We start from the raw sequence: 26,937 nt of genomic DNA, 5'->3' as shown, positions 1-26,937 counted from the left end.
TCTCATTGTGTCTGGCTCCTCTTCCAAACCCATTACAACCTTACTACTACTACTACTACTACTACTACTACCATGACGCCATCTCTATCTATCGTTTACTACCACCAGTACTATCTCACACCACCATACCCACTACCATCCTCCCCACACACCACCACCAAACCCCACTACCACCACCATTCCCTACACCACCACCACCCCCAGTACCACACCACTCCCCACTACCACCACCATCTCCACTACCACTATCACCTCACTACCACCACCACCACCCCACTACACCACCACCACCACCTCCCACTACCACCACCATCTCCACTACCACTATCACCCCAGTAACACCACCACTCCTCACTACCACCACCATTCCCTACTACCACCATCGCCTCTCACTAAACTGGAATTATTGTGTTGGAAAACGATAGTATTTCCCTTAATTAAGTGAACACAGTACTGGCCCCTGATTCTTCCTATGCTCACCTCTAATTGGTATGTCAATCTGGCCAGCCCCTTCCTCAGATGGCCACCGCTTCCATTTGGCCAGGTCCTCAGATGCACTTACAGTCGCTCCTCTCCATTCACCACCTTCCCACAGTCCAGCCCTCTCAGATCCTTCACAGTCTGGTCACCTCTCCCACAGTCTGGCCCACCCTCTTCCTCACAGTCTGGCCCACCCTCACAGTCTGGCCCACCCTCTTCCTCACAGTCTGGCCCACCCTCTTCCTCACAGTCTGGCCACCCTTTCCCACAGTCTCACTCATTCCTATGACAGTCTGAACTCCTAAATTGCCAATATGATAAATTTCAAAAAGTTATGACAAATGGCCGTGTTTTTTTAATTGTTTTTCCACATAAGGTTTGATAAATGGATTAGAAACTAGGAGGAGATGGATTGTAAGTTCGATTTTGTCGTTAGTAGAATGGATTTGTAGTGGATTGTAAGTGAGTCAGATTTTATCGTAAGTGTTGACAAAAGTATAGGTGATTGTAAGTAAGTCAGAATCTTATCGTAAGTTCGACCAAAAACGATCAAGAATTCTTAAACTATCGTAAATTATTCTTGTCGTAAACTGAAGATTTTGTAAAGGTAACTAACTGACCTGCTTAAGCAACCTGAAATAAATAGATTCTTAATAATTCATATATAAATTTAATAAACAAACAAAATCTCAACAAATCATAACAAAAAAACAAATAAAAACATTACAAATAAATAAATTCCCTCAGTAAACATGAAATTCTCTTCAGCATTAATCATCATTTAGAAGATAATTTGCATATGAATCACGAGACCTTAATTACATAGTTAATTAAAAGGAAAAACTGTTGCCAATATTGAATAAATTCTTCACAACGTCAACATTTTATTTTTTTTCTCAGTGAGAGGCTTTTCAATAGGGGCTTTACAGTATTGACAGAATTTATTATTTATTTATGATACAGTAAAAAAAATACCAGAATAATTATGAGAATTAGATTATATATTTTGTTTAGTATTTATTAGTAGTGAACGGATATAAAACTCATGGGAATTAGATTAGAATATTTTTTAGCATTTATTAGTATTGAAAATGCATTAAATACTAACCATGAGAATTAAATCAAATACTGAACTTAATTCTTATTCCAATTAAAACATAGCAAAAAAAAAATTATCCATTACATCGGGAGAATTAAAACTAAAAAAAAATACTGTAAATTATAAAAAAAAAGAAAAATATTTCATGAGAATTGGATAAAAATGTTCCTTAGAATTTATGAACACTGAAAGCTTCAGGAGGAACGGAACACACATGAACATGGGAAAGTGTTCATCGTTGTTTCACAAGTGTCTGATTTCCCCTGAGAGAGACGGACAAACAGACAGTGGCTGAAAGTGGGAAAGTAACAATGACGGAGAGAGTGAGAGAGAAAGTAGGAGGATGTGAGAGAGAGAGAGAGAAAGAGATAGGACGAAAGGAAGAGATAAGACAGACAGACATAGAGACAGAAAATGAAAGTTCAAAACAGAAACAGACAACCCCTTCACTCGCAGCTAAATCAACCTTCATAAATTTGTTTCCCAATTTATTCCATCAAAGAATCTATTCAAACTCTTTTTTTCAGCCGTTTAGTGAACACCCTTATGACGTCAGCGAAAACTAGCAAGATCCAAATTGAATTCCCACGTTGATAGGTCAGTTTAGGGCTCGTGTCAGGGTCATGTCAGTTTATGTCGGTTTATGTCAGGGGTTGTGTCAGGGTTTATGTCAGGGGTGGTCAAGGGGTTATGTCAGGGGTTTGTGTCAGGGGTTGTGTCAGGGGTTGTGTCAGGGGTACAGGCAGGGTTATGTCAGGAGGTGTCAGGGGACAAAGATGGTGCGATACTATTTCATTAACCTGTTGTGTGTGTGTAGAGAGAATATTTATAGTGTGTTTTTGGTAGGTTAGGTTAGGCTGGGTTAGGTTAGGTTAGATTAGATTAAGTCAGATTTAGTTAGGTTAGGTTAGATTAGATTAGGCATAACACTATCCTCTCCCGCAAGTTATTATCACTACGACATCACAGATTAAGGCCTATAAGGACGAAGACCAATAACTAATACCGCGAATTTTAACTCTTGTAGCAACGTAATTAAAACTGATACCGAGCTCTGCTTTATCTTCACCCAACACACACACACACACACACACACACACACACACACACACACACACACACACACACTTTAAATTCGTCGCGAAATTAACATAGATTCCGGATGTCCGCAAAGAATCCGTTGTAATGAATTTCTCCTCCGTATAATTGTCGCGCTTTACGGACAACCGGTAACCGAGCTAAGTTATGTACATGGAATTACGAGTTATGTAACGTACTGTAATATTCTGTAATGTTATGTAATGTGATGTGATGTGATGCTATGTGTTGTTATAGTATGTGATGTGATGTTATAGTATGTGATGTGATGTGATGTTATAGTATGTGATGTGATGTTATGTGATGTTATAGTGTGTGATGTTATAGTATGTGATGTGATGTTATGTGATGTTATAGTGTGTGATGTTATGTGATGTTATAGTATGTGATGTTATGTAGGAACTGTAATCAATGGGGTTAGGTGACCTCGTTAGCATAATCCAGATGTTAAATGCTGTGGCAGTGAATGGGATTAGTTTCTATACATACATACATACATACATACATACATACACACACACACACACACACACACACACACACACACACACACACATACATACATACATACATACACACACAACACACACACACACACACACACACACACACACACACACATACATACATACATACACACATATCGTTGTCCTTTTTCCAAAGTTTCCGTTATTTTCTCCCGTTCATGCACATATTTTTCCCCAATTTTTCCTGTCTCCTGTCTCTTGAGTGGTTAAAATACCCTGTTTTTTTCCCTGTACTTCCTCCATCTACTCGCCCACTGTCCACTCGCCCACTCGTCCACCCATCCACACACCCTCCCTACAACGAGTTTTACTCCCTCCTCTTCCTCACCCCCATCATTTCTCCCCATCCCTCCCTCACCATCACCCACTCTCCACCCCACCATCTCGCCCCCATCCTTCCTCACCCTCCCCCCACCATCTCCCCATCCTTTTCCTCCTCCCCACCCCCTTCCCATACCCTCCCCATCTCACCCCCCACCCATCTCCCCATCCTTCCCTCCCACCCTCTTCCCATTCCTCCCCATCTCCCCACCATCTCCCATCCTTTTCCTCTCCCACCCTCTTCCCATACCCTCCCCATCACCACCCCCACCATCTCCCCATCCCCTCTCTCCCCACCCTCTTCCCATACCCTCCCCATCCCCCCACCATCTCCCCATCCTTCCTCTCTCCCCACCCCCCTCTTCCCATACCTCCCCATCACCCCCACCATCTCCCCATCCTCTCCCACCCTCTTCCCTGCACTCTCCCTCACCCCACCATCTCCCCATCTTCCCTCCCCCCATCTTCATACCCTCCCCATCACCCCACCACCCCCATCCTTCCTCTCCCCACCCCTTCCCTGTACCTCCCCCATCTCCCCAGTCCAGCCAAGGAAGCAGACATTATACACAGGCCCTGAACGAGATTCTTATCAACACAAGTTTAGGAACAACCCATGATTTAGCTTAGTTGGTGTGTGGTTGTGTGTTGTGGGTTGTGTTGTGGGTTGGGTTGTGTTGGGTTGTGGTTGTGGGTTGTGGTTGTGGGTTGGGTTGTGTTGTGGGTTGTGTTGTGGGTTGTGGTTGTGTGTTGTGGGTTGTGGTGTGTTGTATTGTGGGTTGGGTTGTGTTGTGGGTTGTGTTGTGGGGTTGTGGTTGTGTGGGTTGTGTTGTGGGTTGTGTGGTTGTGTTGTGGGTTGTGTTGTGGGTGTGTGTTGTGGGTTGTGTTGTGGGTTGTATTGTGGGTTGTGTGTTGTGGGTTGTGTTGTGGGGTTGGCTGTGGGTTGGGTGTGGGTTGTGTTGTGGGTTGTGTTGTGGGCTGGGGTTGTGTTGTGGGGTTGGGCTGTGTCCTGGGCTGGGTTGTGTTGTGGGTTGTGCTGTGTGTGTTGTGGGTTGCATGTGGGTTGGGTTGTGTTGTGGCTGTGTTGTGGGTTGTGTTGTGGGCTGTCAGGGCTGGGTTGTGTTGTGGGTTGTGTTGTGGTTGTGTTGTGGGTTGTGTGTTGTGGGTTGTGTTGTGGGTTGCTGTGGGTTGGGTTGTGTTGTGGGTTGTGTTGTGGTTGTGTTGTGGGTTGTATGTGGGTTGGGTTGTGTTGTGGGCTGTGCTGTGGGTTGTGCTGTGGCTGGGTTGTGTTGTGGGTTGTGTTGTGGGTTGTATTGTGGTCAGGTTGTGGGTCAATGGCGGCATTGTGTCAGGGTAGTTGTGGGCTGGGCTGTGTTGTGGGTCAGCCTGTGGGTCTGGGTTGTGGGTCATTGTGGGTCAGGCTACAGTTGTGGCTGTGTTGTGGGTTGTGGGGCTTGTGTTGTGGCTGTTTGTGGGGATTGTGTCAGGGTTGTGTTGTAGTTGTGGGTTGGGTTGTGTGGGTTCAGTTGTGGGTTGATTGTGGGTTTGTGGGTTGTGTTGTGGGTTGTGTTGTGGGTTGTGTTGTGTTGTGGGTTGTGTGGGTATGGTTTGGGTTGTGTTGTATTGCATTGTGGGGCATTGTGTTGTGGGTTGTGTTGTGGTAGGGTTGGGTTGTGTTGTGGGTTGTGTTGTGGTCGGTTGTGGGGTGTTGTGGGTTGTTGTGGTGGGTTGTGTTGTGGTGTGGTTGTGTTGTGGGTTGGGTTGTGGGCTGTTGTGTTGTGGGTTTGTTGTGTTGTTTTAAAAATATTGTTGTTATTCTTCTTTTGTTTTTATGTTTTTGTTATATCTTATTCCTCTTCTTCCTCCTCTTCCACCTCTTCACCTCCTCCTCCTCTCTTCACCTCCTCTTCCTCCTCCTCCTCTCTAGCACCCACACACAACACAACACACACACACAACAACACACACCCACCCCCAACACACTATTAATTTCACCTCTGTAATAGTAGAGCTAAATAAAAATAACTCATTTTTTTTACACTCTCTGTATAAACAAGTATTATAATATAGTCAAGAGATCTGGTCATAATTTCTGAACCATCATGTAGAATAATGTTGGTTGGAATATACGACCCTCTAGTTATGACGCCTTACGAACCTATGAGATTTACGTAGAATGGGTGGAAATAGGGTGAGTTTGGTTATATAAAATAGGGTTGATATATTAATGGGTGGAAATAGGGTGAGTTTGGTCATATAAAATGGGGTTGATATATTAATGGGTGGAAATAGGGTGAGTTTGGTTATATAAAATAGGGTTGATATATTAATGGGTGAAAATAGGGTGAGTTTGGTCATATAAAATAGGGTTGATATATTAATGGGTGGAAATAGGGTGAGTTTGGTTATATAAAATAGGGTAAATGGGTGGAAATAGGGAGAGTTTGGTTATATAAAATAGGATTGATATATTAATGGGTGGAAATAGGGAGAATTAGGTCATATAAAATAGGATTGATATATTAATGGGTGGAAATTGAATGTTAGGAGAGTCAGGGGAAGGTAGGGACTGTGATGGATGCTCACCACACACACACACTCAACTAAACCACGCACTCTACTACACCACACACACGCACTTACTCCTCATACTCTCCCACACCTCCACTCCTCACCCACACTCCCACCATACCCCCCACCCCACCACCCATAAACCAGCACCTAAGGTAAAGAATCCATCCTTGAGTTTACCAGAGGCAGAGCAGTCCCAGCCACCTGAATGAGGACCAACTCTCAGAGGGGGGTGGGTGGTGGGGTCATGACTTCTCTCCTTATAGAGTGGTATATGGGTCGACGCCTTAGTTGACTACAGTGGGAGTGAGAGAGGGAGTGAGGAGGGAGAGAGGGGGAGGGGAGGGGGGAAGACAAAGGAGAGAGAGGGGAGAAGGCAGGCAGAGGGAGAGAGAAAGTAAGAGGTATATTGGATAACACATTTTGTTGACTACAGGAGAGAGAGAGAGAGAGAGAGAGAGAGAGAGAGAGAGAGAGAGAGAGAGAGAGAGAGAGAAGAAATAGAGATAGAGAAATAACTAAATAATTTGATAAACAGAGATAGAAAAGATAGTGAGACAGACAGACAGACAAATCAATTAATGTGGACCATCTTGCACTCAGTAACGTCCACCTTCACTAAATTTTAACAATAAACCCACATATTATCACATAAAACACATATTAACACATAGTACCACATATTAACACATATTAACACATAGTACCACATATTAACACATATTAACACATAGTACCATATTAGCACACATTAACACACATTAACACGTAATAACACACATTAACATCTGTCGACACGTATTAACACATAGTACCACATATTAACACATACTAACACACATTATTTCACATTAACATATATATTTATTTTTTATTTATTTTATTTTTACTCTTTTACACAACAACAACAACAACAACACAACAACAACAACAACAACAACAACACAACAACAACAACAAACAACAACAACAACAACACAACAACAACACAACAAACACAACAACAACAACAACAACAACAACACTCTCATGTAAACAAGAGTAATCAGGTATTATTAACATGTGGGTAAATTAACGTTATATAGATTATGAGGTGATTCATTAGTGATAATTATAAGGTAAGTTTTAATAATGGGAGTTATTATGACACACACACACCAAACACACACACACACACACACACACACCAAACACACACACACACCAAACACACACACACACACACACCAAACACACACACACACACACACACCCTCTCTCCAACACACCCTCTCCCCAACACACCCTCTCCCAACACACCTCTCCCCAACACACACTCCCCAACACAAACACATTAAAACCTATTTGCGACTATGTTTGTGTGTTTTTTTTTCCGCTTTTATTCCTACACGTGGCTAATGGTCCGGCAGACTTATATATGACACACTAAGTTGTTTTTTTTTATATATATATCTGCCTTCAGCGTCTTATCGTAGGGGAAAAATTGGGGACAAAACTTGGCGGAAAAAATTGGGGAAAAAATCGGGAAAAAACCCAGGAAAAAACTTGATTTAGAGCAACTTATAGTTCCTGAAATTAGGTAATATATATTATTTTGATGTCAATATATATACAGAAGTAATATTTTTTAAACGCTCTCTGGATGTTGAATGTTTTAGAATGTGGTGATGTGTGATGTAGTTATTATCAATACAGTGTCCCTGGATGTTGGATGTTTGAGAATGTGGTGATGTGTGATGTAGTTATTATCGATACAGTGTCCCTGGATGTTGGATGTTTGAGAATGTGGTGATGTGTGATGTAGTTATTATCGATACAGTGTCCCTGGATGTTTTTAATGGCTTCTGGTGTTTAAAATCTGATAGCTCCGATTTTAGGGCCTGCATATTTATTTTAGGGATTGAAATAGTACCGTACACCGATTTTTAGGGCTTGTCTAAGTACTTACGGTAAAGCGACTCGCCGACAGTACTTTTATATTTCAAATTATTTTTATTTTTTGGGTTAATTTGAATAGAAAGTAGTTGTCTATTTAAAGAATTTCAGAAATTTCAATGAAAGTTATTTACCCCCTCTCACCACTCATACATCTCCCTCTCACCACTCACACATCTCCCTCTCACCACTGCACATCTCCCTCTCACCACTCATACATCTCCCACTCACCACTCATACATCTCCTCACCACTCATACATCTCCACCATCACTCATACACCTCCCCCTCACCACTCATACACATCCCTTCACCACTCATACACCTCTCACCACTCATACACACCTCCTCTCACCACCATACACCTCCCTCTCACCATACACCCCCCCTCTCACCACTCATACACCTCCCTCTCACCACTCATACACCTCCCTCTCACCACCATATACCTCTCACTCTCACCACCATACACTCTCACCACTATACACCTCTCACCACTACACACCACCTCACCCCCTCTCACCACCATACACCTCCCTCACACCATACACTCTCTCTCACCACTCACACTCTCACCACCATACACCTCTCTCTCACCACCACACCTCCCTCTCACCCCCACCACCATACACCTCCTCTCACCACCACACATCTCTCACCCTTCTCACCACCATACACCTCCTCTCACCCCTCTCCACCACCTCATACACCTCCTCTCACCCTCTCACCACTATACACCTCTCCTCTCACCACTATGCACACCCCTCTCACCACCTCACACCTCCTCTCACCACCATACACCTCCTCACCACCATACACCTCCCTCTACCACCTCATACACCTCACCACCTCATACACCTCCTCTCTACCACTCATACACCTCCCTCACCACTCACCCTTCAACTTTGCCTTCACCACTTCACAACCGTCCCCTTACCTCCCCTCACCTTCACTTCCCCTTTCCTCACCTCACTTCCCTCTCCCTCACCCCTCATACTGTCAACATTCTTTTTTTCCGTTGTTGTCAAAGCAGAATATATAAATTCCACGGCGCCTCCATCAAACACACCCACACACACACACACACACACACACGCACACGCACACACACACACACACACACATAACTTGAATATCTTTGATTGTAAGTAATTTCGTTAATATAGGTTAGGTTAGGTTAGGTTAGGTTAGGTTAGGTTTAGTTTACCTGCTTTAAAAAAAAAGTCATCGAAAAAAAAATCGTAAGTTCCAATGTTTTTTTTTTAATCCAATATTTTTTCTTATTTCTTAATTATTATATATATATATTTTTGTACACAGTGACATCTCCTACACACAAAAAAAAAACCTATAATATATCTGATCACAATTTTCCTATACAATAAAAGACAAAAATGAAAAACATGTCACGGAAATTTTTTTAAAAGATTGTAAAGTGTCTGGGCTGATTTATGGCTCGGATGAACAGAATACAAATATGGCGGACGACTGCTGGACTCTACCACTCTTATATTTTTCATTAAACACCAAATATCGTAACCTCTAGCGGATGATTTTTATACCCGATATGGACAAAATTTCAGTGATCGTCTAATCTTTCCTCTGTGTAAGATTAGACGATGATTGGACGAGGGAGTGATGAATAAGACCATGTGATTAGATATTTTTTTTTATTCCGGAAATATATAATTAAAATATAGATAATGAGAGAAATGGAGAGAGGAACTTTAGATTATTCCGATTATCCATCTCACTTTCTTTATTATTATTATCATCTCTTTCCCTTTTCTCTCTCTCTCTCTCTCTCTCTCTCTCTCCCTCCCTCCAGGATGGTCGGCTCCCCATTAGGCTCAGAAAGTAGGCCTCTGGTGGTAAGTGACATCCTTCAAGCCCCATTAACTGTCCGGAGCACTTTACAGCACTTTACGGTGTTTTAAGTCACTTTACGGTACTATGCGGTACTATACGGCACATGTAGGGGTACTTTTCAGCACTTTACGGATCTTTAAGTCTTTTTATGGTACTTTACGGATCTTTAAGTCACTTTACGGTACTTTACGGTTCTGTAAGTCACTTTATGGTACTGTAGCACTTAACAATACTGTAGAGATGGGGGTAGTTGACTTAACAGTTGAGGAAGTGGAGGTGGTCAAGTACAGTGTCTGCCCCGTGTAGTGTGTTGGGGTCATACTGTCTTGAACGAGTCGTCAGTCAGGCTTATTGGACTAACTATCACTTTCCGACACTTTCATGCAACACTTAACTGACTTTATAGTAATTTATGGCACTTTACGGTATTTAATGACACTTTACAAAATACTTAACGACACTTTACAACATTTACAGGCACATTACAAAAATTAATGGCACTTACCGGTACTTTAGAACACTTACCGGCACTTTAGAACACTTACCGGCACTTTAGAACACTTACCGGCACTTTAGAACACTTACCGGCACTTTAGAACACTTACCGGCACTTTAGAACACTTACCGGCACTTTAGAACACTTACCGGCACTTTAGAACAGGTCAAGAAAACGTTCCCACACATCTTTCATCTCCGACCGAGTGTTGAGACCTTGTGTGTGTGTGTGTGTGTGTGTGTGTGTGTGTGTGTGTGTGTGTCTGTGCGTGCTTCGGGAGTAGCAACGTGCACAACAATGGACTTAAGCTAACCTAACCTAACTTAACCTAACCTAACGTCATTAAACTGTTGGGCTCTAAGGATTAACCATCAAAGGGTTAAACCATCGTCCTTAAAGGGTTAAACCATCGTCCTCAAAGGGTTAAACCATCATCCTCAAAGGGTTAAACTACCGTCCTCAAAGGGTTAAACCATCATCCTCAAAGGGTTAAACCATCATCCTCAAAGGGTTAAACCACCGTCCTCAAAGGGTTAAACCACCGTCCTCAAAGGGTTAAACCACCGTCCTCAAAGGGTTAAACCATCATCCTCAAAGGGTTAAACCACCGTCCTCAAAGGGTTAAACCACCGTCCTCAAAGGGTTAAACCATCATCCTCAAAGGTTTAAGAACGTATCAACGAGTCAGTTCATACACTAGACAACATGTGATTAATGTAACAGCTATAAACTTAACATTTAGCTTCAGTCTTAACACAGGTAACACCAGCTATCGTTCCTTTCATTTAGCTTGGAGCCTCGACTAAAAATTTCGTAGTATAAATAAAAGCTAAATACGAGATTAACCTTCACCTCAGCTAAATATTTCGTAGTGTAAATTAAAGCTAAATACGAGATTAACCTTCACCTCAGCTAAATATTTCGTAGTATTATCAAAAGCTAAATACAAGATTAACTTTCACCTCAGCTATATATTTCATAGTATAAACAAAAGCTAAGGAGACAATGCACTCGACCACCTTCAGTTCCCAACCTGTATCGTGAGGTGTCTATTCACAGCTGACTAGAGTAGTAATTCCCCGGGTATCGAACCAGTGACCAATTAGGACGGGACACGAGTGGTGTATCCATTCGCCCACTGCAATCTTGAGTCCATTTATATACTGTATTTAATTTCTTGAGTACTATGACTTGAACCGTATGAGTACAATGTAATCTTACTCAAGGGGAAGTAGAGGTCTTTGTATTGAAGGCTTTGCTACATTGTACTCAAAGGGTTAATGCAGTGTTCTCAAAGGGTTAATACAGTGTTCTCAAAGGGTTAATGCAGTGTTTTCAAAGGGTTAATGCAGTGTTCTCAAAGGGTTAATACAGTGTTCTCAAAGGGTTAATGCAGTGTTTTCAAAGGGTTAATGTAGTGTTCTCAAAAGGTTAATGTAGTGTTCTCAAAGGGTTAATGTTGTGTTCTCAAAGGGTTAATGTTGTGTTCTCAAAGGGTTAATGTAGTGTTCTCAGAGGGTTAATGTAGTGTTCTCAAAAGGTTAATGTAGTGTTCTCAAAGGGTTAATGTAGTGTTCTCAAAGGGTTACTGTTGTGTTCTCAAAGTTGTTAATGTTGTGTTCTCAAAGGGTTAATGTAGTGTTCTCAAAGGGTTAATGTAGTGGTCTCAAAGGGTTAATGTAGTGTTCTCAAAGGGTTATTATTGTTGTGTTCTCAAAGGGTTAATGTAGTGTTCTCAAAGGGTTAATGTAGTGTTCTCAAAGGGTTAATGTAGTGGTCTCAAAGGGTTAATGTAGTGGTCTCAAAGGGTTAATGTAGTGTTCTCAAAGGGTTAATGTAGTGTTCTCAGAGGGTTAATGTAGTGTTCTCAAAGGGTTAATGTAGTGTTCTCAAAGGGTTACTGTTGTGTTCTCAAAGGGTTAATGTAGTGTTCTCAAAGGGTTAATGTAGTGTTCTCAAAGGGTTAATGTAGTGTTCTCAAAGGGTTACTGTTGTGTTCTCAAAGTTGTTAATGTAGTGTTCTCAAAGGGTTAATGTAGTGTTCTCAAAGGGTTAATGTAGTGTTCTCAAAGGGTTACTGTTGTGTTCTCAAAGGGTTAATGTAGTGTTCTCAAAGGGTTAATGTAGTGTTCTCAAAGGGTTAATGCAGTGTTCTCAAAGGGTTATTATTGTGTTCTCAAAGGGTTAATGTAGTGTTCTCAGAGGGTTAATGTAGTGTTCTCAAAGGGTTACTGTTGTGGTCTCAAAGGGTTAATGCAGTGTTCTCAAAGGGTTAATGTAGTATTCTCAAAGGGTTAATGTAGTGTTCTCAAAAGGTTAAAGCGTTGTTCTCAAGGGGTTAAGACATTGTGACTAAGTGGTTAATTATTTGTACTCAAAGGGTTAATTAATTGTACTCACTGAGTTAATTGTAATTCATTGCGTTAATTAATTGTACTCAATGGGTTAATTATTAGTACTCAATGGGTTAATTTCTTGTACTAGGATGTGGTTAAGATCCTTTAGTCAATTGGTTAATTATTATCTTTGTACTCATGGGCCTGTCATCGTACTCAAGGGGTTTAATTCATGGTACTCTAAGGGTTCAAACGTTGTACTCAAGTGACTGACATCGTACTGATAAGGTTAATTCGTTGTATTGAAGAGGTTAAGTCATTATACTTATGGGGTTAAGTCATTGTACTCAAATGAATGGCATCGTAATCAAGGGGTAAAACATCGTACTCAAGAGACTCATCATACTCATGGGGTAAAACGTTGTACTCAAGGGGTAAAACATTGTACTCAAGGGACTGTCATCGTACTCATGGGGTAAAACGTTGTACTCAAGGGGTAAAACATGGTACTCAAGAGGGACTGTCATCATAGTAAAGCATTGTACTCAAGGGACTGTCAACGTACTCAAGCGATAAAAGCATTGTACTCAAGGGACTGAGATGGTACTCAAGTAGTTTAAGAGCAGTTCATCAAAGGTTTAAGAGTCCGAAAGATCTCATTTAGGTACCACGTATATGTGAGAGTAGAGACATTTGATATTACGCAGGAGACATACCATCAACACGAGACGCGACAGAGGAAGACTCGATTAGGTTTACACAGTCAGAGGAAGCTTGGTACTTACTGGAAGCATCAGTGAGCCAGAGACCGTAGCGGAAGTACTGCCAGTAGAACCAGTGCCTCGGCTGCTTGATATCCGGGTGGTGTTGGAGAGACAGAGAGAACACGAACACCAGATACAGGAGGTCGGAGATAGCCAGCGCCGTCAGGTAGTTGTTAGTGGAGGACCTCATCTTACGCCTTGTGAGCACTACCATGGAGACGGCATTCCCCACCAGGCCCACACACATCACCAACGGCACCAACACCCTCTGTACCCAGTGTCGAGACTCGTCCATGAACCTCTCGTAGGAGGCGTAGTTCGAGGAGGTGGTGGAAGGTATGGAGGACTTGTCAGGAGGACCTACATGATGCTCGACGCTGATGTAGGAGGTGTTCTGGTCCTCTGGGTAGTATGGGTAGTTGTCAGCGTCTAGGTTGAAGAGCGAGGTGTTGTGGCCGTAAGGTAGAAGAACAGATGTCGAATTGGGGTCTTCTAACAATATGGAGTTGTTGATGACGCCTGAAGGAGCCCACTCAAACATCTCCAGCACCTCCATGTTTCAGTCTTTCAGTTCAGTCTTTTCAAGTTTCCAAGACTAAAGTACGACACAGATCCCGAGTGTTGTCCTGTCTCACGATACTTAGCTGTCACGGTTAGGTTAAGTATTCCCTGTCCAAAGAGTTGATAATAACCTTTGTTTTGTTTTCAACTCTTGTCAATCACTGGAGAAACTCGTCCACTCAGAGACAGACAGACACACACACACATACTCTCACTCTCTTCTATATACCGCCTACGTCATCGATTCAACAAGTGACCACAAAAACTTGAGTGTTCATTTTAAGTTTTTATAAGTTTGGTTAAGGAGAACAGACTCCTACTGGCCTCTAAACACTAATTGTCGAGAGAAAAACACACACACACCCCACACACAAACACCCAAGAACTGTGCGTGTGTGAAGGAGATGTCAGCTTCACTTTGGGTATGTGTGTGTGTGTGAAGGAAGGAGGATAGTCTCTACCAGCGAGGAGAGGTCCGAGGAGAGAGAGGTCTCACTGTGGACGATGAGGGAGGAGGGAAGAGCCAAGGGTCGCCAACCACTCAGTACGAGCTCTCCGCCCCGACTGATACGGCAGAGGGCGGGCTGGCTGGCTGGAGTCTGTGTATTTGACTCTTCCCTCCCTCTCTCCGTCCCTCCCTCTCTCTGTGTGTGGGTAGTGATGGTGATGATGGTTGTGGTGACAGTGATGGCGATGATGCTGGTGGTGGTGGTGGAGGTGGTGTTGGTGAGGATGATGATATTGGTGATGAAGATGGTGGTGGTGATGAAAATGGTGGTGGTGATGGTGATGGGATATTGGTGGTGATGTTAGTGAGGGTGATTTATGGTGTTTGTGGTGATGATTGGGATATCACACACACACACACACACACACGCACACACACACACATCCAATCAAGGCAGGTATACACAGGTAGATTGGAGGACTATCTAAGAAATATTTAACATACAGATGGAAAGAATAAATTAGTTTCACCACAAGATAATTATTCCTGAACTTAACATTTGATTTAATTGTGTGAGAAAAGTTTAAATATTTTGGTTTACTTTTTATTAATATACGAAAAAAAAGTTGTATTTTATTTACTTTTGTTATTGTGAGAAAAGTTTAAATTCTTAGTAAACTTTTGTTATTATACGAAAAGCTTATATATTTTGTTCAACTTTTGTTATTATGGGTTGAGAAAAGTTTTAATATTTTCTTATTAGTGTAAGATAAATTGATGTTATTTATATGAAAAGAAAGAAATAAAGAATGGGAGAGACAGAAAAAGAAAGGCATAGTGAAGGAATGAAAGATAGAGAAAAAGAAAGCAGCGAGAGAAACAGACAGATACAGAGAGAGACAGACAGGCATACACAGACAGCCAGACAGATAGAGACAGATTCACCATTCACATATTCGAGTGAATTTCAGAGAGAATATTAACTCGACATATAACCACAGACAGAAACAGACAGGCAGACAGATAGACAGGCAGACGGGCAGACAAAGAGGTAGCTTATTGGTATACACAGACAGACAGAAAGACAGACAGACAGACAGACAGACAGACAGATAGACAGTTGGTACTACACTGGTATAAAAGGTTTATATAATGCACTGATTTCCTGCGGGGGCCTAAAACTTGAATTAAAACGGTTTATTAAACTGGAAAGTTGATGAGATATTATACATTTGGTTTAACTCTCTTAAAGTCAGTGGTTTAATCCATTGAGGACAATGTTTTAACAGAGTGATGATTTAACCTTTTGACCACAATGGTTTAACCCTTTTGGAAGATGGTTTAACTCTCTCCGGTCAGTAGTTTTGACCTTTTGAGGACGATGGATTAAACCATTTGAGAACAGTGGTTTAACTCTTTAAGGACGATTGGTTTAACTACTGAATAAACATTGCTTATTTAGCATTAAAAAAAAAAAAAACATGAAATTCAACCAGGTTAATTACCAAAATGATTGAAACTCTGACAGGTAGGTAAACCAAATACAAGACCCTATCAGCTCGCTCACCTGTGTATCAAGAACACCTCCAGGAAAACTAATTACCTGTCGGGGATCACCTGACGACTCTCCCCTTAGCTAATTATTACACCTGGTAGATTAGACACAACAATTTATTTCACATGAAGATTTACCACCCTAACGCGACCTGGGGGTGTAGGTTAGGTTAAATTAATTTTGGTTAGGATAATTTAAGTTAAGTTAGGTTAGGTTAGGTTAGGTTAGGTTAGGTTAGCCCAAAATTCTAGCCTACAAGTGCTTACAAGATTCAGTGGTAATAAAGTGCCTTAGTCAGCAAGGATTATCTCACCAAATCAAGTGTTTTTAAAAAGTAAAGTTACCACCTTTCAGGATGTGGTGCTGGGAGGGAGGGAGAGGGGGGGAAATCTTCCCATCTTTGCGAATCCTCTGAGTAGCTTTAACACCGTGTAATGAATCTCAAAGACTTATAAAATAAATATACCTCGTGAGTGAAGATGTAAGAATCCACTTAACCGGTTGATTTAAACTAAAACGCAGAAACGACGTGTGATTTGTGTTGTCTGCCATTAAGTGAACGTGTCTATCTTACTGTGAATTAGGCAGCCATATTGGATTTCTTGTACTGTACGATAACTAATTTTTGTGTCTCTGTTTTCCGTAATTTTTTTTTCGTTATTTACTTATGTTTTATGAAGTTTTAATTTATTATAATGTTTGTAAGTTACTCTGTTAGGTATAAAATGATGGTAGGGTTTGGTTTTTAGAGTTTTAAGTAGAGTTGTTCAAACGTCTGGAAGGGGTGGTGTTGATGGCGCGGGAAATGTTGTCATACAGTATGCAACAAGGGCGGGCGGAGGAATTTTTATTTTTTTTAGTCGGCTCTAAATAACATTAAGGAGTATACGCACTCCTTAGGGACCTCTTAGTATGCAGGGATTCAGGTCTCTAGGTTTGATGGTCTTGGAACTAAGGCAATGACACACATACACACACAGACATAGACAGAGAGAAATGAAGTAATAAAGGTTAATGGAACTACTAATGAAGTGATAAAAATGAAGATGAAAGGAAATGTGTGAAAGAGAGTAAAAAAGAGAGAGAGACAGAAATAGAGAAAACTCTTCTTGACTTTTAAATCATCTTGCCTGTTTTTTTCCATGTCAATTTCTGTTTTTGTTTCTTTTTTTCATATTTTTTCTTAATTATCTCTCTCTCTCTCTCTCTCTCTCTCTCTCTCTCTCTCTCTCTCTCTCTCTCTCTCAGCAGGCAACAGAAGGACCACCAGTGTGTTAATGGGTAAAATTATTGCCAGATAAAGTGAGCCAAGGTTCCCGGAGGCCAGACAATATCACCAGCATACACAATACCTCTTTCCCACCTGACACTTGACTCTCTGTGTCTGGAAATACTGTAATACACACCTCTCTCTGTCGCGTGGTTGTTGTTTTTATTTACTAATACTACTACTACTACTACTACTACTACTACTATCAACAACACTGTGACTGCTACGTAACCTCTCTATCACCTAACCAAACACAGTTCCCCACATTAGCGAGATGATCACAGATATGCATTACGTCGCTCCCATCATTACTTCACTCTTAAGCAAATTACCGAATTGCTCAACTGCTCATGTTAATTAATTATGATTAAATATGCTAATTTAATCATAGAGTATTCCCTGTGTCTTCCCACGGCGGCGATATTGGTGTGGTATTTATAGTGTGTGATGAGCTGGTTAGTTGGGTGAGGAGACAGTCGTTCGTGAGCAGAAACGTTCAAGATCCGGATTAGTTATTATATTATTCGAAAACCTTTTATCTGGTATTTGTTTACGTTCGTGAGACTAAATATACTTAAAATCCGGATATTTTGTCTCTTCATAAAACTAATACATGTTTATGGAAAATATGAACCCGAGTATTAGTTTACAAATGAGTTAAGCGACATTTTATCCTTGCAAAAATATGAAAACATTTATGTCAAGACAATATAGTGTAGCCTTGTGCCAGACAGGTTATAAAATACATATTCATTATACAGAGTTTAAGTGAGTTTTATCACACATAGTTTTAATTGTTGATGGACCAGTGTAGTTATTAAAGTAGTTACGGGTTTAAAGACTATAGTTATTACCGCCGACTGTGAGTACCATCATACCAACTTAGATCAAGATTATGTCATGGGGTCGTGTCGGGTCGGGGAATGCGCTGATTCTGGCTTGTGGCTGGGTGGATTAAGGGAGAGAGAGAGAGAGAGAGAGAGAGAGAGAGAGAGAGAGTAGATAAAAACTCTCTCTCTCTCTCTCACCTCACTACAGCCATTTCTCACGACACTGCCGATATCTCTCCCTCACACTCGCGTCTCATTCTACATGTTATCGGCAGTCTTAAGGAGTTATATCGGATTTCTACCCCCCCGTCTCGACTTGTCTCGTTTCGTCTCGTTTCGTTTCTTCTCGTTTGGTCTTGTCTCTTGTTTTGTCTCGTTCCGTCTCGTTCTATTTCGTCCCCTCTCGTCCAGTCTCGCCCCGACTCGTCCCGTCTAGGAAGCCAGACTTTCACCTCCCTGACAGAGATTGACGGCAACGGCATTTTTTATTACATTTGTCTCGTGTGTGTGTGTGTGGGTGGGTGTTTGCGTGTGTGTGCGTGCGCTCACCACCAGAGACACACCACGTAACACTCCCAATCGTAAACAACACCTCCCAATCGTAAACAAACCCTCCCCAATCGTAAACAAACCCTCCCAATCGTAAACAAACCCTCCCAATCGTAAACAAACCCTCCCTAATCGTAAACAAACCCTCCCCAATCGTAAACAACACCTCCCAATCGTAAACAACACCTCCCTAATCGTAAACAAACCCTCCCAATCGTAAACAAACCCTCCAAACGTAAACAAACCTCTGGCGTAAACAAACCCCAATCAAACAAACCTTCCAATCAATAAACAAACCCTCCCAATCGTAAACAAACCCTCCCAATCGTAAACAACACCTCCCAATCGTAAACAAACCCTCCCAATCGTAAACAAACCCTCCCAATCATAAACAGACCTTCCCAATCGTAAAACAACACCCCCAATCGTAAACAACACCCCCAATCGTAAACAAACCCTCCCAATCGTAAACAACACCCCCAATCGTAAACAAACCCTCCCAATCGTAAACAAACCCTCCCAGTCGTAAACAAACCCTCCCCTAATCGTAAACAACACCCCAATCGTAAACAACACCCCAATCGTAAACAAACCTCCCAATCGTAAACAAACCCTCCCAGTCGTAAACAAACCCTCCCCAATCGTAAGCCCCCCAATCGTAAACAAACCTCCCTAATCGTAAACAACACCCCCCCAATCGTAAACAAACCCTCCCAATCGTAAACAAACCCTCCCAATCGTAAACAAACCTCCCAATCGTAAACAAACCTCCCCAATCGTAAACAAACAAACCCTCCCAATCGTAAACAACACCTCCTCAATCGTAAAACAAACCTCCCCAATCGTAAACAACACCTCCCTAATCGTAAACAAACCCTCCCCAATCGTAAACAACACCTCCCAATCGTAAACAACACCTCCCTAATCGTAAACAAACCCTCCCAATCGTAAACAAACCCTCCCAATCGTAAACAAACCCTCCCTAATCGTTAACAGACCTTCCCATTTGTCTCTCCTAATCGTTTCTGCTTAACACACACTAAAACTCACCATTGCGTATAAAGGAAGAGAGATAGAGAAAGTAATTTGAGATTAAGAGAGAATAAGAAGGGGAGGAAGAGAGAGAGAGATATATGATAATTAGAGATTAGGAGACAGAAGGCATTACTGGAAGGGCAGACAGAGAGAGATAAAAGGTAATTGAGAAATGTGTGTGTGTGTGTGTTGATTCCTCTATACTAATGTACATTATATTGTCTGTTTTTTATATATTATTATTATTATTATTATTATTAGTATTATTATTATTATAACAACAGCAACACAAACTCTTTAAATTCTATTAAAATTCTTTCCCAAAACTTTCTCCAGGGTAAAGAGAGTTACATGTAGATAAAACTGAGACAACGTTTTACAGACAGACAGACAGACAGACAGACACCATTAACAGTCGACAACAAAATAGACATCTGATTAATTGATACGTTTATTGAGATACAAAAAAACATTAATACAACCTCAAAGGGATGAAGTGACATAATTGATCCCCACCCCAATAGATATCTGAATCGGTGTAAATAAACAGTAACACCAAATTGCACTTAAACTAATTGATTCAAATGGAGATCACTGAACAAAGGATACAAAATTATTACAGTACAGTAGTTCAGCGATACAGAAAATGGCTGTAACTTCATGTAGGAATTTTTTTTTATAATTAGAATTCTTGTTTTTGTAATGAATTATCGTCTGGTCTATTCTACATTTTTTTGTAACTGTAAGGAAGTAATTACAGGTACAATGGTAATACAGTAATACTAATTAGGTAACAAAATACAGTTCCAGGTGTCTCCTATGCTGTAGCTGTAGTATAAACGTGTTACTTAAGCCTCCAGTTAATATTTCAACAAGAGATTCTTTTGTTGAGTATGTAACAAGCTCTCAGGAGGGGGAGGGGGGGGGTCCTTATATAACACTGAAATGTTAATACACTTGTAGGTAGGGGAGGTGAGATGACATGAGGAGGGGGAGAATGAAGGAGATGGGATAGAGAAGAGAGGGGGAGTTCTGGAGTGGGAGGAAAGAAGAGGAGAGCGATGGGGAGAGAGGAGAAAGAAGATGAGAGAAAGAAATGAGGTAGTAGAAAGAGAAAATAGAGGATGAAGAGAGACAGATAGAGGCAGAGAAACACACACACACACACACACACACACACACACACACACATACACATACTTTTAACTTATGTCTCAATATATATACACACACCAGATACTTTCACTACATAAACTGTAAATAACCGTAATACCATTTTTCACTAGATGGCAGAGTTCCGGTCCACAGTTAAAGACAGGGGTGGACCTATACAGTTAACACTCATCATTCTGTGTGTGTGTGTGTGTGTGTGTTTGTGTGTGTGTTTGTGTGTGTGTGTGTTCCTCCATTAATGTTGGACAAATTAGAAAACGGGAACGTCAATAGAAGTAATTTTAACCCCCAACTCGTCAAAAAAAAAAATTAACTAGGGATATTGTCGCAAGATTTAGTTTGGTAATAATTATAAGAATCAAAGTAAATTGTGATTATATCTTCATGGGGAGAAAGTTTGAACACTGAAACAACCTAAATGAACAGCTCTTTATTAACCTGTTTGTCTTAGTGAACAATGTCATTAGGTAGTTTTGTCTCACACTTCACGTAAGACAAATCCTGTTCGATATGTTTTTGTGGGGGTACATGTGGTCGTTAGTTCATTGTTTCTTTGTTTAGTGATTTTTAGTTTATTTTGTTTCTTTGTTTTTTGTTTTTTCTTTGTTTAGTAATTTTTTGTTTATTTGTTACCTTTGTTTATTGTTTTTTTTTTGTGTGTTTCATTTTTCTAGTTAAGGTAGAGTTTCATAAATGTTCCTAAGTTAATATATCAAGTTAAGGTAGAAATGTCACAGTGAATAATTACTTTAAGTCCTTTTTTTTTCCTTTAACATATAGGTTAGGTTAGGTTAGGTTAGTTTGGTTGGGTTGGGTTAGTTTAGGTTTGGTTAGGTTACGTTAGGTTTGGTTAGGTTACGTTAGGTTAGGTTAGGTTAGGTTAGGTTAGGTTACGTTAGGTTTGGTTACGTTAGGTTACGTTAGGTTACGTTAGGTTTGGTTAGGTTAGGTTAGGTTACGTTAGGTTTGGTTAGGCCATTTGTAGGAAGCTAGATAGTCTCCGTGAAATCTCTTCCCTTCTTCCTCTGTACTCCTACCCTCCCTACTTTCTCCCTTGGCCTCCTCCTTCCCCTGGCAGCACTCCCTCCTTCCCCCTGGCCTCCTCCTTCCCTAGCCTCCTCCTTCCCCCTGACCACTTCTTTCCCCCTGGCCTCCTCTTCTTGTACCTCCTCCCTCTATCCTTCTACCTTCCACTTGGCCTTCTACCCCCTTCCTGTCTCTGTCCTCCCTATCCCTATTGGCCTCCCTACCTCCCCTCTTCTCCTTCCTCCTTGACCCTACTCTATCCCTTGGCCTCCTCCTTCCCCTTGGCCTCCCTACTCCCCTGTCCTCCCCTGCACCACCCCTTTGGTCTTCCTACCCTCCCCTTGCCTCCCTACCCTTTCCTGTTCTCCTGTCCTCCCTCCCCCCAGCCTTCTCCTCCTGGCCTCCTCTCTCCCTGGCCTCCTACCCTTCCCCTGTTCTCCTCCCTACCCCTTGGCCTCCTACCCTACCCTCCTGCCCCTCTCTCTGGCCTCCTTTCCTAAATCTTCAGGGTGTGTGAAGTAGGCGAGTTTAAGGTCCTTTTGTGTTGAGGAAGGAGAGATAATGAGTTTCTCTCTCTCTCTCTCTCTCTCTCTCTCTCTCTCTCTCTCTCTCTCCATCTCTCTCTCTCTCGCATCTCTCTCTCTCTCTCTCTCTCTCTCTCTCATCGCAGATACTAAATATATATCAGAATTAGTTATTAATGTCTTTAATAGTTTACTCAAAGGATTAAAGAAGGCGAGTTAGCGGCGCATGAAAAAAAGTTAGGTTAGGTTTAGGTTAGGTTGGGGTTGGGATTAGGTTGGGTTTAGAGTTGGGTTTAGGTTTAGGTTGGGTTTAGGTTAGGTTGGGTTTAGGTTAGGTTGGGTTTAGGTTAGGTTGGGTTTAGGTAAGGTTAGGTTAAATAAATTCATTATGAGTTCATTAGAATGGTGCTGTACTATTACACTTCTGCTTGAGTACATGATTGTGTACATTGGTGAACTCTGACGTTACGTACTCTACAGTTGAGTACAGTACATGTTAAATATATACAGTATATGAAAAAACTATCTTCTTAAGTTTTAGTGAATACATGGTGGAAAAATTGACCTCTGACCTCACTCACCTGTGACCCTCGTAAACAGCTGGCAGACCTGTGTGAACCATGGATAGCAGCAGCCAGTTATACCATTAGTCAACATTACTTAACTTCCTCTCAAGATCATTCGTTATGAAGTGTATATAAGTGTATCTTCCACAAGTACAGTGTTTGTGCCTGTATCTTCCACAAGTACAGTGTTTGTGGCTGTATCTTCCACAAGTACAGTGTTTGTGCCTGTATCTTCCACAAGTACAGTGTTTGTGGCTGTACCTTCCACAAGTACAGTGTTTGTGTCTGTATCTTCCACAAGTACAGCGTTTGTGGCTGTACCTTCCACAAGTACAGTGTTTGTGTCTGTATCTTCCACAAGTACAGCGTTTGTGGCTGTACCTTCCACAAGTACAGTGTTTGTGTCTGTATCTTCCACAAGTACAGTGTTTGTGGCTGTACCTTCCACAAGTACAGTGTTTGTGGCTGTATCTTCCACAAGTACAGCGTTTGTGGCTGTATCTTCCACAAGTACAGTGTTTGTGCCTGTATCTTCCACAAGTACAGCGTTTGTGGCTGTATCTTCCACAAGTACAGTGTTTGTGGCTGTATCTTCCACAAGTACAGTGTTTGTGGCTGTACCTTCCACAAGTACAGTGTTTGTGGCTGTATCTTCCACAAGTACAGTGTTTGTGCCTGTACCTTCCACAAGTACAGCGTTTGTGGCTGTATCTTCCACAAGTACAGTGTTTGTGGCTGTATCTTCCACAAGTACAGTGTTTGTGGCTGTATCTTCCACAAGTACAGTGTTTGTGGCTGTATCTTCCACAAGTACAGTGTTTGTGCCTGTACCTTCCACAAGTACAGTGTTTGTGGCTGTATCTTCCACAAGTACAGTGTTTGTGCCTGTATCTTCCACAAGTACAGTGTTTGTGGCTGTATCTTCCACAAGTACAGTGTTTGTGGCTGTACAGCCTTCCACCAGTGCAGTGTTTGTACTGTATCTTCAAGTACAGCGTTTGTGGCTTTCTTGCTACAAGTACAGCGTTTGTGGCTTAATATCTTCCACAAGTACAGCGTTTGTGTTTCTTATCTTCCACAAGTACAGCGTTTGTGTGTATCTTCCACAAGTACAGTGTTTGTGCCTATCTTCCACAAGTACAGTGTTTGTGTATCTTCCACAAGTACAGCGTTTGTGGCTGTACCTTCCTGAAGTACAGTGTTTGTCTGTATCTTCCTGAGGAAATTACCTGCAGTGTTTGTGGCTGTACCTTCCACAAAGTACAGTGTTTGTGGCTGTACCTTCCCACAAGTACAGTGTTTGTGGCTGTACCTTCCACAAGTACAGCGTTTGTGGCTGTACCTTCCACAAGTACAGTGTTTGTGGCTGTACCTTCCACAAGTACAGTGTTTGTGGCTGTACCTTCCACAAGTACAGTGTTTGTGGCTGTACCTTCCACAAGTACAGTGTTTGTGGCTGTACCTTCCACAAGTACAGCGTTAAGCCCACTATTATGAACCCTCAGTCGCTGTACCACTCGAAGCTTGTATCTAGTGAGGCGTTGACCAGATGTTGTCATGGTTACGGAAGCTTTCACTATAATCCGCCAGGTTTCAGTAGTCATTGACCAAGACTAGGAAGATGTTTGTTATAGGAAGCTAGATTGTCTCCGTGAATTCTCCTCTTTCTTCTTCTTCCCTCTGGTCTCCTACCCTCCCTACCTTCCCTCCCTCTGGTCTCCTACCCTCCCTACCTTCCTTCCCTGCCTTGCCTTATCCCCTCCCTACCTTCCTTTCCTCCCTGGCCTTATCCCCTGCCTACCTTCCATTTCCCTGGCCTCCTGCCCACCCTACCTTCCTCCCTCCATGGCCTCCTGCCCACCCTACCTTCCCTCCCTCCGGCCTCTGCCCACCCCTACCTTCCTCCCTCCGCGGCCTCCTGCCCCTCCCTCCTTCCTTCTTACCTCTGGTCTCTAACCTTCATCCCTCCCCTCCATGGACTCTGGCCTCCTCTCCCCCCCCCCTTGTCCTACTGCATCTACCTATCTTCCTTCCCCCTCTGATCTCCTCCTGCCTCCTGTCCTCCTACCTTTCCCTGTCCTCCTGCTGCCCTCCCTACCTTGCCTCCTGATCTCCTGCCCTCCCTACCTTTCCTCCTGATCTCCTGCCTCCCCTACCTTTTCTCCCTTGTGATATCTCCCCGTGATCTCCTCCTTCATACCCTCCTCCCCTCCTTTGGCCTCCTCTTTCCCCTTGATCTCCTCCTCCCCCACCTGTCCACCTACCCTCCAGGAACACTAACTCTGCACACGTCAATAACACCATCATAATGGCCTCTAATTCATCTATGATATGACAGACACACTTTCAGACACATACAGACACACAGACAGACACACAGACAGACACACAGACACACAGACAGACACACACACAGACACACACCAGCGAGTTAACAGTATAGTTTGAGTGTATTGATGACGTCAGAGACTTCCTTTTTCAATAGCCAATCAGAATCATCGTCTCAGTTCGTATCACAGAGAGGGTGAGAATATATCTAATTATGCTAACGTCTTATTGCATTTCCGCCGCCATTTTAAGCCAAATTAATGTGGGAATCGCGAAAAAAAAATCACCGTCAAATAATAAAAATAAGGGTTTATTGATGAGTTTTTAATATTTCGCGATTACCTGTACATACCTAACCACGAATCGCAAAAAATAAATTCATTACAAAAATAAACTAAAAATAAAGAGCGAATTTAGATGATAAATCCTCACACTATCGCATGAAACTACAACCACACACATACATCACAAACACCAAAACAAACACAAAAATTGAATTGTCATGAAGTTTAGAATGTAAACACAACAACAACACATTAAAACATTCCATTGTCATCAAAACAGAATGATTTTTACACAACTTTAAAACAAAAAAAATTATACTCGTAGTCTTTAACCAGCCATAAACCTGATTGACCCACCAGTGATTATTTATACCTGTACCTGGTGGTTAATGATGTCAGTGTAGTGTAGATACAGGTACAGGTGAAGATACAGGTACAGGTGAAGATACAGGTACAGGTGAAGATACAGGAACGAATTATTGTAGATCTGTAAATTTATATATTTTCAGGAATCTGTTTGTTTATTAACTGTAATGCATTTCCTGAATGATATTATTATTTCAACACTAATTTATATACCTGTATTTTAGCCTTAATTTACCTGTATTTACCTGTATTTTAGCTTTAATTTACCTGTATTTACCTGTATTTTATCTTTAATTTACCTGTATTTACCTGTATTTTAGCTTTAATTTACCTGTATTTATCTGTATTTTAGCTTTAATTTGCCTGTATTTATCTGTATTTTAGCTTTAATTTACCCAATGTATTTTTATATTTTACCTGTATTTTAGTTTTAATTTACCTGCATTTACCTGTATTTTAGCATTAATTACGTATCATTTTATTTTACTATTTACAAAACGAATGAATGAATAAATAAATAATTTAATCTCATTGACACAACAACAATGATTTAACTCTTAATAATAATAATAATAACAATTATAATAACAATAATAATATTAATAATATTTAATCGTTTCCCTCAACAGATCACTAAATGAGCCGTAAAAATACATTTAAACTTCCATTAATTCTTTTTTTATAATTGTATGGAATTAAATCTTATATGATAAACTGTATAGAGGTGTTAAATAATATGCATAGTGAACTGTGTTGCTGTGATTTTTACTGCCTGTGTGATCTGTGCTGCTGTGATTTTTACTGCCTGTGTGATCTGTGCTGCTGTGATTTTTACTGCCTGTGTGATCTGTGCTGCTGTGATTTTTACTGCCTGTGTGATCTGTGCTGCTGTGATTTTTACTGCCCGGGTGAAAACTGTGCTGACAA

At 41.4% G+C, this 26,937-nt stretch overlaps 1 protein-coding gene across 1 annotated transcript in view; it reads right to left on the bottom strand.

Annotated features, from left to right (window-relative positions):
• LOC121859592 (FMRFamide receptor-like) overlaps positions 1 to 14,613 on the bottom strand; it is a 57,919-nt gene extending 43,306 nt beyond the window's left edge. Inside the window, exon 1 of the mRNA XM_042356529.1 lies at positions 13,517 to 14,613. Within this exon, the coding sequence (XP_042212463.1) occupies positions 13,517 to 14,051 (535 nt within the window). The 5' untranslated portion in view covers positions 14,052 to 14,613. The remainder of the gene's footprint in view (positions 1 to 13,516) is intronic.
• Positions 14,614 to 26,937: the final 12,324 nt, after the last annotated feature.

This window comes from Homarus americanus, unplaced genomic scaffold (genome assembly GCF_018991925.1).
Source record: "Homarus americanus isolate GMGI-L3 unplaced genomic scaffold, GMGI_Hamer_2.0 scaffold7626, whole genome shotgun sequence".
Taxonomy (NCBI): Eukaryota; Metazoa; Arthropoda; class Malacostraca; order Decapoda; family Nephropidae; genus Homarus; species Homarus americanus.
Note: the sequence above shows the minus strand (reverse complement) of the source record. Positions and strands in the feature narration are given on the sequence as shown.